The sequence below is a fragment of the Branchiostoma belcheri genome, unplaced genomic scaffold, assembly GCF_001625305.1.
Source record: "Branchiostoma belcheri isolate BF01 breed outbred unplaced genomic scaffold, Haploidv18h27 scaffold6, whole genome shotgun sequence".
Lineage (NCBI taxonomy): Eukaryota > Metazoa > Chordata > Leptocardii > Amphioxiformes > Branchiostomatidae > Branchiostoma > Branchiostoma belcheri.
In genome coordinates, this window is record NW_017804242.1 from 5,464,237 (window position 1) to 5,478,281 (window position 14,045).

The 14,045-nt window shown below is 44.9% G+C and overlaps 3 protein-coding genes across 3 annotated transcripts; all 3 read right to left on the reverse strand.

Annotated features, from left to right (window-relative positions):
• Positions 1-506: 506 nt before the first annotated feature.
• LOC109482683 lies at positions 507-2,593 on the reverse strand. Its single transcript, XM_019785510.1, has 3 exons — positions 2,427-2,593; positions 1,938-2,046; positions 507-696 (listed from the first exon to the last, which is right to left on the reverse strand). The coding sequence occupies exons 1-3, from the start codon at positions 2,503-2,505 to the stop codon at positions 576-578; spliced, it is 309 nt and encodes a 102-aa protein (XP_019641069.1). The 5' UTR covers positions 2,506-2,593; the 3' UTR covers positions 507-575.
• Positions 2,594-3,890: 1,297 nt separating this feature from the next.
• Positions 3,891-6,070, reverse strand: LOC109482647. Its single transcript, XM_019785464.1, has 3 exons — positions 5,770-6,070; positions 5,225-5,333; positions 3,891-4,082 (listed from the first exon to the last, which is right to left on the reverse strand). The coding sequence occupies exons 1-3, from the start codon at positions 5,843-5,845 to the stop codon at positions 3,956-3,958; spliced, it is 312 nt and encodes a 103-aa protein (XP_019641023.1). The 5' UTR covers positions 5,846-6,070; the 3' UTR covers positions 3,891-3,955.
• Positions 6,071-7,258: 1,188 nt separating this feature from the next.
• On the reverse strand, positions 7,259-14,030 carry LOC109482292. The gene is given in 5 exon segments (XM_019784978.1): positions 7,259-8,149; positions 8,151-10,081; positions 10,747-10,762; positions 11,229-13,147; positions 13,625-14,030. Coding segments are annotated over 5 exon segments (5,163 nt in total).
• Positions 14,031-14,045: the final 15 nt, after the last annotated feature.

The following is a 14,045-nucleotide window of genomic DNA, read 5'->3' on the forward strand; positions in this document are numbered from 1 at the left end:
TAATGCAACGGTGTCTACAACAAAGGACAAGGCCCTCCTCAGATGGCATCAACGCGTGTCAGGCCGAACATATGTGGATAATTCAGAAGTCGGCTGTTCAAAAACGAGATTGTTACTGTACCGGCAAATGTGTCATCTCAAGTAATATTTACACATGTTAAATAATGTCTCTTGGCTAGGCTGTGGGATCTATCTATATGTGCTCTGATCGGGTTGTCATCTGTCTGTATAAATAGCCAATCAGTACCAAGGAGAGCTCACTCCCCGCCCGGGCCCCGGTGTTAAGCTAAATCCTTGAGCTGCCACATACGTGAGAGGTCAGGTGTTTAGGGTTAGGGTTAGGGTTAGGGTTAGGGTTAGAGTTCCGATCATTGTTCATTCGAATGTTTATATTTTTCCTTGACTTAGGTCCGGTCGCGCCCCAGTTTCGAAAGATGACCTATTAAGCATAAGTAGCAGTTAGTCCCCACATTGCCTGTTGGCATTGAAAACGTCATGCGGACATGTTTGTGTGGTATACATGTGCTTTAATGCCTCATTGGTCAGACGTGGCGATGAACGGCGCTGCTACCAGCTCACTTCAGCGCGCAGAATGTCGGGTGGCAGACCACGTTCGCCTGGTCAACGGCCATCAACTCACAGCCGTTGTCGTTATACACCTTCATACAACCTTCAGGATACTGACAGTTAGAGAACCTGGACACGTGGAAACAAATACAGGTATGTATCATTAGTGCAATGAACAGTTTCATCAGGTTGGTTAGTCACTGAATGTACGCAACCATGTATTCAGCCGACGTTTCGGTGACCTTCCTCCTAGCTGACTGTTTCACATTACACAGCATAGGTGTTTAGTAAAGTGCAAAGTATTTAGACCTTTAAGAATGCTCTCATATTGCCAGCAAGCACGTAGCAAGTTCTAGCATTCACCTTGTTACATAATGTAGCCTTCCTCAGGGCAATTCTGACTGTTTCACATTGCTACATAATTAATGTACAGATAGAAAATTTCTTTGTTTTTATGACGATGCATAGTGTTTTCATACTGACTCGATAATATGGATGACATCCTCTGAGGACCCCAAAACTGATGAAGCGGGCGTGCTAAAAAAATTGCCTTCCTTCATTATGTCATCATGGAGGTTGAACAAACTGTTAAACACGCAGAGCATGGTGGTAAGGTGGCAGAACACAGTTTTCGCCCTATGGGGATTCCTATAGTTAAGCACCCCAAGGTGACTCACTTCGACGCGGTAAAAATTATAGTAGGGTGCACTAGAGAATCACAGCCAACTATGTTGAAATATACGGTATATTCTACAAAATAACTGAAAACCAAAAAAAGTTATCGTTTTTTAACATAATGACGACCACTTTGATTTGGCCCTCTACCGGGTGAACGGAACTGCAGCCGGCTCACCCTGGAACGTGGTTGCGTAATGCCGCGCATTTATACACGAACAGGGAAATCTTCACAATCCAACTCATACGGTGTACAAGCCGATACCTTTCTATACCACACAGCGCAGTTCATTCATGGCTACCTCTCTCATAAATCGCTCTAGCAAGGATGCAAGAGGTTTGTCTGCACTACTTTCTATACCTGCGTCATAGACCCTCGGGGGTCGCCCATAATTACTGCAAGCCCTTTTCCGTAGAGCGTAATCGGCCGTTCTAATTCTACGTATAGAGCGTAGACGGACCGTTCTTCGCATTTTGCGTAGAGCGTATTCGCCGTTTTAATTCTACGTAATGCGTTGTAGCCACTTGGAATTTATCGTAAAGCGTAATCGAGGGTTTCCGAATTCAGCGTAGAGCTGACCCCCCCCCCCCTTGCAGGCCCTCAATACTGTGTTCTGCGGCCACAACCCTAACCACCAGGACCGCATTGCCACCAATTAGGTAATTGCCCCTAAGATTGTGAACACCACCCTTACATCTCGACGCAGCTGTATCCACCGGCAAAACAGTTGCATCTGAAGCAGCCTTCCTCGAAACTGTCCCCATGATGGTAGTGCACACCGTTCGGATTCGTTGGACACGGTTCTGTCAATGCACGAAACTTAGAAATATGAAGAACACTAGATATGTTCATGAAAGTTAGACGTTTCAGTAGTCAAGAAATAAATCACTATAATGACAACTTACTTAGACATTTCAAAAGGAAAAAGCCATTTTTAACTTGCATTAAAAATCTTGAGCATTGTACCTATGAATGGTTATCGCAGTCCCTAAAAGTGGACCCTGAACTAACAGCTCGCAAACTGAAGACTGATATAGTTCCTTTCAAAACAGAAAAAGCACCCAATTTTGTATCTAGTAATGCCCTGTTCCATATGGCAGGATCCAGTGTGGAATTTAAGACGACCTTTATGACTAACATGTATAATGATCATTTTCAGTTTTTGCTATTAACAACCTCTCACCTTGTACCACGTACCCGGCTTTCACATTAGCGAGTGCAGCCGATGCCACCAAGAGAGCCACGTAGACGAGGTTCGCCATGCTTATTCTCTGCGTAACGGATGAGAACTAGCTAAGCTGTCTGGACTGAGAAAGTTCTAAGTTTGCAGCTTATGTTTATATAGGCGTGAGTAAACATGTGGGTGGCGCAGGTATGTATAGCTTGCTTGAACTTTCAGTTGAACTCTGAATCGGACGTATCGTTGCCGATGCTTCTCTCGATCTGAGATAAGCTTAGGATTGACGTTTTAGAGACTTCTTAATGCCTATTTCCATGAAATATATGGAATTTAATTGGCACAGGCACGTACAGCTTGCTTGAGCTTTCAGTAGAAATTCTGAATCGAACGTAGTGCTTAATTTACACGATATATTTTACAGTTTTCAATGTAAATAATGTGTCGGATACTACTGAATACAGGAGGGCACAGGTTAGTCGATGGGAATGGAAGCAGGTGGTTATGCAAATCAGCATATGCCATGACGTCATCCAAATTTGCTTATTGCCGTCTGTAGCTACCTTCTACCGCAGTGTCTGATAGTTGGTGCCCATCACAATTAGTGTTCAACCATGCAATGAGAGGGTGACAATTAAAGGTTGCCTGTCTGCGAACTTTCAAGACACACTACGGTAGATCCGGCAGAAGAGTTCGCTACTTCTTCAATTCTGTTACATTAAAATCTGCCGGTAGGGTCATCACTAACTGTCAAAGCTAACCATAGTCCTTGAATGTTTCTTCGAATTCTGTCTGCGATAGACGTACAAATAACATTTCTTCTCATCCGTTTCAGCAACTTTTCCCCTCGTAAGAGATCACCCTTGTTGCATAACCAACAAGTTCTGCAATGTTTTGCTACTAATGGGTGTTCAAGTCAAGGCCTACAACTTCAAACAGATGACCGTTACACTTAATGCAACGGTGTCTACAACAAAGGATAAGGACCTCCTTAGATGGCATCAACACGTGTCAGGCCGAACATACGTTCATAATTCAGAAGTCGGCTGTTCAAAAACGAGATTTATACTGTACTAGCAAATGTCATCATATGTAATATTTACACATGTCAAATAATGTGTCTTTGCTAGGCTGTGGGATCTATCTATATGTGCTCTGATCGGGTTGTCAGCTGTCTGTATAAATGGCCAATCAGTACCAAGGAGAGCTCACTTATAGTGAGGTCACATTTCCCTGCCCGGGCCCCGGTGTTGAGCCAAATCCTTGAGCTGCCACATACGTGAGAGGTCAGGTGTTTAGGGCTAGGGTTACAGTTGGGATCATTGTTCATTCGAATGTTTATTTTTCATTCACTCAAAAAAGTCCGGTTGGGCCCACGAAATGTGACCTAATATTATAGTAATAAGAATAAGTAACAGTTTAGTCCCCACATTGCCTGTTGGCATTGAAAACGTCACGCGGACAGGATTGTGTGGTATACATGTGCTTTAATGCATCGTTGGACAGCCGTGGCGATGAACGGCGCTGCTACAAGCTTACTTCCCGGCAATCATGCAGATTATTGGGTCGCAGACCTCGTTAGCTTGGTCAACGGCCATCAGCTCACAGCCGTTATCATCATACACCTTCACGCAACCTTCGGGATACTCACAAGTAGGAAACCTGGGCACATGGAAACAAATACAGTTATGTATATTAGCACAATGACTAGCCTCTACCAGTCTTCGGGAGCGGCAAGCTGTTCTCTCCAGCAGACCAACTCCCTTGTCTCTCTATTTGGCCGATTTCTACTTTTCCAGCCGCCTCTTGATCCCGGAGCCTGGTAGAGGCTAACAATGAACATTGACGGATGCATAGACTGTGAATAGTTTCATCAGGTTGGTAAGTCACGCAAAGTATTTACATATATATATATATATATATGCACATTTACAGGGACGTCCCGATGTCTGCAATGCGTTCCCAAACAGATACTAAGTAGTACATGTAGAGTACAACCTCTACATAATTGTTGTCAAGTAAAAGAAAAAGTTGCTTTGTTTTTTACCAATCAGAAAGGGAGGATTCCTCCACGACAGTACCCTGGAATGATGATGATGCGTGGTGTTTTCATATTGATTCGATTACTATGTGGATGGCATCCACTGAGGACCCCACAACTTATGCGGGAGTGTGAAAAAAGTTGCCTTCCTTCATTATACCATCAGGGAGGTTGAACAAACAGTTGAACATGCAGAGCATTGTGGTATACCAAACCATAGTGATAAAGAATCCTGAGCTCCTATTGGTAGTTCTGGAAATGGGAATGGTTTTCTTGAGTAATGGCCACAAGCTCTCGAGAGAACGCCCAACCAGTCATTGACAGAGAGAGAGAGAGATTTGTTTATGAAGCTTTACCACATTTTGTGGAAGGATTGACATAATAGGTGACTATTACCTCTGATCTTCAAGAGGTCAAAACCAGACAAGAGACCAGACAGTAATGCTTGAACAACTCAAATCGGGAGTTCCCCTTGCTCTTTTCGATAGGTTTGGTGGGATCTTAAACGTACTCAATGTGTTAACGCGTGCTCAAGGTGTGGCTATCCGAGAGGGACGTCCCTAACCGAAGCTATCACGTGCTCATTTCCACCTGAGTGAAGTGAGAAAATAGGTGTTAAGTGCCTTTCCCAAGGGCAGAGCATTGGATTCGAACCCAGAACCGTCGGATTCTGAGTCAACAACCCTAATCACAAGATCACATTGCCACCAACGTAATTGCCACCAAGATTGTATAACACAGGCTAGGTGTACACGACCCTTACTTCATGTCGCAGCCGAATCCACCGTTCCAACAGCTGCATGTTAGGCAGCCTTCCTCCCAACTGTCCCCCGGCTGGTAGTGCACACCGTTCGGATTCGTTGGACACGGTCCTGTCAATTCACGAAATTTAGAAATATGAAGAACACTAGATATATTCATCAACATTAGACGTTCCGATAGTCAAGGAATAAATCACTAATAAATTACTACTTTGTGACTTACTTAGACATTTCAAACGGCAAAAGCCATTATTAACTTGCATTAAAAATCTTTAGCAACGCACCTATGTATATGTATGGTTATCGCAGTCCCCAAAAGTGGACCTTGAACTAACGGTTCGCAAACTGAAGACTGAGTGATACAGTACCTTTCTAAACAGGAAAACAACTTGGCACCCAAATTATACTCCCATGTTGGCAATTGGTACCAAGTTACGCGCGTAGCACCCTGTTCCATATGGCAGGTTCCAGTATGAATTTAAGACAACCTTTATGGCTAATATATTTTCATTTCTAGTCTTGCATATGACTATTAACAACCTCTCACCATGTCCCGTGTACCCGTTCACATTAGCGAACAGGACAGATGCTACCAAGAGAGCCACGTAGACGAGGTTTGCCATGCTTGATGTCTCGATGAGAATAAGAGGTAACTAAGCTATCAGGACTGAGCATGAGATAGTTCTCAGTCTGCAAACATGTGGGTGGCTCTAGAATTTTGCCAAACTCAGATAAACATAGGAGTGACGTCAGTTAGAGAATCTTTTAGAGGCTTTTTAAAACGCCAGACTCTATTTCCGTGAAATGTATGAAATCTAAGTGGCAAAGGCACATTTTGTATAGCTTGCCTGAGCTTTCAGCTCAAGCTCTGAAGTAGTGCTCAATTTACACGATATATTTTACAGTTTTTAATGTAAATAATGTGTCAGCTCGTGATAACGCTGTAATGTTTGCCTCCTGAATACGGGAGGACGCAGGTTAGTCGATGGGAATGGAACCAGCTGGTTAATATGCAAATTAGTACATGCCATGACGTCATATGTGACGTCATCCAAATCTGCTTATTGCCGTCTGTAGCTTCCTTCTACCACAAGGAAAGGTGTCTATTTGTCCGTCACAATTAGTGTTCAGCCAATGAAAGACTGACAATTATATGCTTTTACGTGAGAATTATATGAACGACCAATGTCAGCAGATAACACATTCATAGAGGATAATGAGAATCTTTATTTGCTATATGTACAATTGACCACCCTAAATAAAATTGTAGATGTTCCAGACTAATAATTATATGTAAGCACAATATATACACATCACGATATATACACATATAGATATGGGTTAACGTGGCATAATAGATAATATTGTAATATTCACATTTTATGACTGATTTTAAGATTGGTGGTATGAATCGAAATACCTAGTTGCTCAGCCTAGGAACCATAGGAATCCGAGTCTCAACTAACAAAAAGACGTAGAATGCACAATGTTTAACACTAATGACGATATAGGATCTTTTACTTGTAAGAATTAAGTAGCAAAGGACCCAAACATCCTCATTTAACTATAACTTTAGTACTAAGTAAGTCCTTTACATTACTTGCTTTTGTTGAACCATTAATATTGTTCCAGATCACTACTACTACATCATAATATGTACATGCAGGTATAAATAAACATATCAACGTAGCATGATAAAAATCAGGTCGTAATCTTAAGATTTTGTAACTGATTTTCAAATTGCTGGTATGAAACAATATATACATTGCTTGCGATCCAAGTTCCAAGTAACAAACTGACGTATAATTATGATATAAGGCAAAGTATCTAACACTAATGACGATATAGGATATTCTACTGGTACGGTACAAACAAAGCACCCGAACAAACATTCAGCCACCAAGCCACGTACTAATTCAGCACAATTCATTTGTCAGTGTATCATTCGTCGGTCCAAACATTCTCATGCAACCATAACTTTAGTAAGTCCTTTAAATTACTTGCTTTTAATACATATAAAAACATAGAATCATCAATTAGAGCACAGTTTCCATTTCAAATTGATTATCTGGATACAGATTGCGTATCAGTTGTAACAGCCTCTCTTCTATCCCTTCTGGAGTCGGTCTTGTAGCTGGAACGTCGCGCCAACACGCCCTCATCAGTCGGTACAGGTCCTCCGGACATCCCGGCGGCCTCTTCATCCGTATCCCCCGCCTCAGGATCCCGACCATCTGGAGAAAGGTCAGGTGAATCTTGTCGTCAAAGCACGGATCGTTCCCCAGCGTGGCGATCTCCCACAGCAGCACGCCGAAGGACCAGACGTCACTCTGACAGGTGTACTCGCCGGTCTCGATGGACTCCAGCGCCATCCACTTCAGCGGCAGGAACTCGTCAACGCCAAGGTTGTTCGTCTTGACGTACTGAGTGGTGGCGTAGACGTCTCTGGCCAGTCCGAAGTCGGCCAACTTGGCCACGTCATCGGCAGTGATGAGGACGTTACGAGCGGCCACGTCACGATGGACGATTTTCAGGCGATCCAGCTCTTGAAGGGCTCGTGATATGTGAACAGCGAATCCAAGAAGCTCGCCGAGTAGGTCTTCCCCGTTTCTGTTCTTTAACCTTCGTAGGAAGCCAAGCAGATCGCCTTTTGGAGCATACTCTAGGAGGATGTACTTCTCTTTAGACTTGGTGATGAGTCCCAAAAGTTTAACAATATTGGACTCGCGAGGATTGCCATTTTGTTCGTGAACAGCTACTAATATAGCTGCTTCTCTGTAAAAGTCTCGGTAGGACTGCGAGTCCTCCACGCGAACTGTCTTGGCGGCAACGACGAGGTCTCCTTCAGGCGTGCGCAGTCCTGCCTTTCTGACTTGTCCAAACGCCCCTTCCCCTATCAGGGGACCAGGAGTGAGATGGCGGACCTTTCTTCTCCCAGCGTCTCAGCCAGCCCGGTTGTAGACTCTGTGCTAGATCCTGCTCCATTCTCTTCAGTTCAAAAAGTATCTTGTCTTCCTCACTCGGGTCGGGCGCGGAGCAAGCCAGAATACGCGTTTTATAGAGAATCGCCACCACTATGGCAACGAGTAAGAGTACCGAGCCTACTGGTACCAGACTTTCGAGTAGCGGTTCATTGTGTTGAACTTCATATTCGTCACAGTTTCGTCCCGTCCATGGTGGCACGCAGGTACAACTACCGTCCTCGTTGTTACACGTACGCGTAGCATTGTTCATAACGTTACAGGTACAAACGCCGCCACAACTCCAACCGAACCGACCCTTTTGACACGGTTTGCTGCAATTCTTTCCATACCACCCAGCAGTGCAACTACACTTGCCGTCGCCAGGGTTACAGCCCGCACCGTTTAAACAGTTACAGCTCTTCCCACAGCCTTTACCGAAGGTGCCAGACGGACATTTTGTCTGACACCTGGTTCCCGGGTTCCATCCCGGCGGACAGATACAACCGGCCCACCGGTCACAGCTGCCACCTTGTTGGCAATCACAACTCTCATCACACAGGGCGCCTTTACGGTTTGGTGGACAATTTACGATTTTGAAAACAAGTGTTTTGTTCCAGATGTTTCCATCTGTATCATTCACCAAGCAGGTATAAGTGCCGTTGTCTTTCGCCTGTATGTTTGAGATCGTCACTGCCAAGTTTTTCTCTCTCTTTGCCGATCTCCCGGATCCATTTGGAAAAGTCAGAGATACAGATTCAACATCAAGGTTGTGCGCCTTGCAGTGGAATGTGACGTTGGCGGAGGTGTAGATCTTTGTAGGGTCGCTAGGAGTCGTGGTGAACGAAATGTCCCGTTTGGGAACGTCACAGGCTGCGCCTTCCCAGCCGGGCGGACACTTGCAGGCACCGTTAAACCCGTGGCAGCGGGCGCCGTTCTGACAGGTGCAGTTGCGATCGCAGAGTAAGCCGTACTTTCCATCGGGGCATCCTACTGGCTGTAACTCTATGTCCAAATATTCTATAGATTTAAAGGAAAGATCGCGTCCAACTCCGCGTACAGTGACCGAAGGTTCAAATGGAGGGAAATTGCAGGTATACGATTGTACTTCTTTTGCAAACAATGAGTCAACTTTTATCAATACGAAGACGTTGTATATTTCGTTGTCCATGAACTTTTTGGGGACAACCTTTCGTAATTCATCAAGTCTTGATGGCCTGTCTTCATCTTTAATATTGAACAATTCGATTGATAAATCGGGTTGATTTTGCTGTCCGGTACATGTCAACTTGCGGATATTATTTTGCCATAAACCTTGGAAGGATTTTAACTGATCCGTATTTGGTTCGGTAATATACGGAACGATACGAAGACTACAGTCACTTTTGCCTGCTTGACATATCCACGAAGGCTGAGTTGAATGTACCCATCTACCACTGTTTTTTTTGCTACCAGTCACACTAGAAAAAATAACCTCACCTGTGTCCACTACTGCCTCATAACTCCACTTCACTCGAAATAGGAATTCGTCTGGCCCGGTGTTGACCGGAGTTTCACACATTTCGTTATACTCCTGAGGCGGGTAGCCCTCAACGTCGGTCAACTCTACCTCGACTCTGATGTTGTGTACTCCATCGTAGATTATGAGTTTATACCACAGTTGTACTGACCAGTCCAGCGGTTTGGCGACCACGATAGAACAGTTTTTCGTCACGTTAAAGTGTCCGTCCGGATCGCCCGCGATTTTGCTACAAGGAAGTTCCGCTTTTTCTTCGGCCTCCGTTCCCGACGACGAGGGCGGAAGGTTGAATATGACTTCACCGACAGCGACGTTTTCTGGTATAGATTTTCGAAACGTTGTAGAGGCGACACAGCAGAGAAACTGCAGAAAACATGTTGCTACAAAACGTACTCTTGCCGCCATGTCTTAAGTTGCGATCGCACCACTGCCTTGGTTAGAAATGGTGCTCGGTTCCTTATGTGCCCGGATTTTTATACACACGGGTTTGTAAATTAAGTATCAGAGTACACATTACTCATGCAACTTCCCCCACAACTGTCGTCGTACAATCAAAGAGGAACTACATATTCACTCAAGAGTTCCTCTGTGGAGTAAATATGATATGTTCCTCCTTTGAAAAGTCTTTGTATACAGCAATTACGTGTAATTAGAGCGTGCCGTTCCCCTTTTTTTGCTATAGTTTGTAGATTTATTGAGCTCGGTATTTATTAAAGTTACACTGTAAGTTTTTGATGATTGTAAAGGTGCCAAACATAAATTTTTTAATATGTGGTGTCCCTGTTTAATAAAAAATGTGATTGTTACAAATTTAAGGTTCGCACAGACACGCTTTGGGTAAGACTTCCCCAATAAAGTGCATTTACGTATTCAAACAACAGTCTATACTAGAGTCTAGACTAGCACGCCCTCAACAAAATTTGTCATTGCTGACAAAATTTGTCATTGCTGTCCCTTGAGGCAGTTTGCACTTTGAGACCATTTTTCACAATTCAGCTTTTAATATCTACATATAATAAATGTGTGTATATCTATATATTTGTACACTGTAATGACTTTACCTGGGAATTATGCTAAACAACAGTGTTAGCAGGTAACACAATTACAGAGGATGATAAGAATCTTCATTTGCTAAATGCCAGTTCATAAAAGAAAATGACAATGTCCATGTACATGTACAATTGACCACTCTTAAAAAAACAATGTTCCAGACTACTAGTTGCTACATTATCTGTAATCACAATATATGTATATACATCTGTAGATATAGGTTAACGTAGCATAATAAGTTAGATCCTAATCTTCTCATTTTTGTTACTGATTTTTCAGATTGGTGATATGAATCAATATGCTACATTGCTTAGGAACCGTAAGAATCCAGGTTTCAAGTAACAAAGCTTCCACTAGTAAGAGGTACATGTAAGTAGCAAAGCACTCAAACATTTCCACTTAGCTATAACTTTAGTAAGTCCTTTAAATTACTTGCTTTTAATACATATAAAAACATAGAATCATCAATTAGAGCACAGTTTCCATTTCAAATTGATTATCTGGATACAGATTGCGTATCAGTTGTAACAGCCTCTCTTCTATCCCTTCTGGAGTCGGTCTTGTAGCAGGAACGTCGCGCCAACACGCCCTCATCAGTCGGTACAGGTCCTCCGGACATCCCGGCGGCCTCTTCATCCGTATCCCCCGCCTCAGGATCCCGACCATCTGGAGAAAGCTCAGGTGAATCTTGTCGTCAAAGCACGGATCGTTCCCCAGCGTGGCGATCTCCCACAGCAGCACGCCGAAGGACCAGACGTCACTCTGACAGGTGTACTCGCCGGTCTCGATGGACTCCAGCGCCATCCACTTCAGCGGCAGGAACTCGTCAACGCCAAGGTTGTTCGTCTTGACGTACTGAGTGGTGGCGTAGACGTCTCTGGCCAGTCCGAAGTCGGCCAACTTGGCCACGTCATCGGCAGTGATGAGGACGTTACGAGCGGCCACGTCACGATGGACGATTTTCAGGCGTTCCAGCTCTTGGAGGGCTCGTGATATGTGGACAGCGAATCCAAGAAGCTCGCCGAGTAGGTCTTCCCCGTTTCTGTTCTTTACCCTTCGTAGAAAGCCAAGCAGATCGCCTTTTGGAGCATACTCTAGGAGGATGTACTTCTCTTTAGACTTGGTGATGAGTCCCAAAAGTTGTACAATATTGGACTCGCGAGGATTGCCATTTTGTTCGTGAACAGCTACTAATATAGCCGCTTCTCTGTAAAAGTCTCGGTAGGACTGCGAGTCCTCCACGCGAACTGTCTTGGCGGCAACGACGAGGTCTCCTTCAGGCGTGCGCAGTCCTGCCTTTCTGACTTGTCCAAACGCCCCTTCCCCTATCAGGGGACCAGGAGTGAGATGGCGGACCTTCTTCTCCCAGCGTCTTAGCCAGCCCGGCTGTAGACTCTGTGCTAGATCCTGCTCCATTCTCTTCAGCTCGAAAAGTATCTTGTCCTCCTCACTCGCGTCGGGCGCGGAGCAAGCCAGAAGCCGCGTTTTGTAGAGAACCGCCAGCACTATGGCAACGAGTAAGATGACGGAGCCTACTGGTGCTAGACTTTCGAGTAGCGGTTCATTGTGTTGAACTTCATATTTGTCACAGTTCCGTCCCGTCCATGGTGGCACGCAGGTACAACTACCGTCCTCGTTGTTACACGTACGCGTAGTATTGTTCATAACGTTACAGGTACAAACGCTTCCACAACTCCAGCCGAACCGACCCTTTTGACACGGTTTGCTGCAATTCTTTCCATACCACCCAGCAGTGCAACTACACTTGCCATCGCTAGGGTTACAGCCCGCACCGTTTAAACAGTTACAGCTCTTCCCACAGTCTTTACCGAAGGTGCCAGGCGGACATTTTGTCTGACACCTGGTTCCCGGGTTCCATCCCGGCGGACAGATACAACCGGCCCATCGGTCACAGCTGCCACCTTGTTGGCAATCACAACTCTCATCACACAGGGCACCTTTACGGTTTGGTGGACAATTTACGATTTTGAAAACAAGTGTTTTGTTCCAAATGTTTCCATCAGTATCATTCAGCAGACAGGTGTAAGTGCCGTTGTCTTGCGCTTGTATGTTTGAGATCGTCACTGCCAAGTTTTTCTCTCTCTTTGCCGATATCCCGGATTCATTTGGAAAAGTCAGAGATACAGACTCAACATCAAGGTTGTACGCCTTGCAGTGGAATGTGACGTTGGCGGAGGTGTAGATCTTTGTAGGATCGCTAGGAGTCGTGGTAATCGAAATGTCCCGTTTGGGAACGTCACAGGCTGCGCCCTCCCAGCCGGGCGGACACTTGCAGGCCCCGTTAAACCCGTGGCAGCGGGCGCCGTTCTGACAGGTGCAGTTGCGATCGCAGAGTAAGCCGTACTTCCCATCGGGGCATCCTACTGGCTGTAACTCTATGTCCAAATATTCGATAGATCTAAAGGAAAGATACTCTCCAACTCCGCGTACAGTGACCAGAGAGTTAAAGGGCGGGACGTTGCAGGTATAAGTTTGCACTTTTTTTGTAGACAATGAGCCAAAGTTCATTAATACGAAGACGTTGTATATGTCGTTGTCCACAAATGATCTCGGGACAACCTTTCGTAATTCATCAGATCTTGATGGCCCGGCATCTTCCTCTTGGATATTGAACAATTCGATTAATAAATTGGGCTGATTTCTCTGTCCGGTGCATGTCATGTTGCGGAAATTGTTTTGCCATAAACCTCTTAATGTTGTTAACTGATCCGTATTTGGTTCGGTAATATACGGAACGATACGAAGACTACAGTCACTTTTGCCTGCTTGACATATCCACGAAGGCTGAGTTGAATGTACCCATCTACCACTTTTCTTTTTGCTACCAGTCACACTAGAAAAAATAACCTCGCCTGTGTCCACAGGCACTACTGCCTCATAACTCCACTTCACTCGAAATAGGAATTCGTCTGGCCCGGTGTTGACCGGAGTTTCACACATTTCGTTATACTCCTGAGGCGGGTAGCCCTCAACGTCGGTCAACTCTACCTCGACTCTGATGTTGTGTACTCCATCGTAGATTATGAGTTTATACCACAGTTGTACTGACCAGTCCAGCGGTTTGGCGACCACGATGGAGCAGTTTTTCGTCACGTTAAAGTGTCCGTCCGGATCGCCCGCGATTTTGCAATTGACACACGGAAGTTCCGCTTTTTCTTCGGCCTCCGTTCCTGACCACGAGCGCGGAAGGTTGAATATGACTTCTCCGACGGCGACGTTTTCTGGTACAACTATCCGGGGAGCCTGGCTTCTCTTCATAGAGGCGACGCAGAA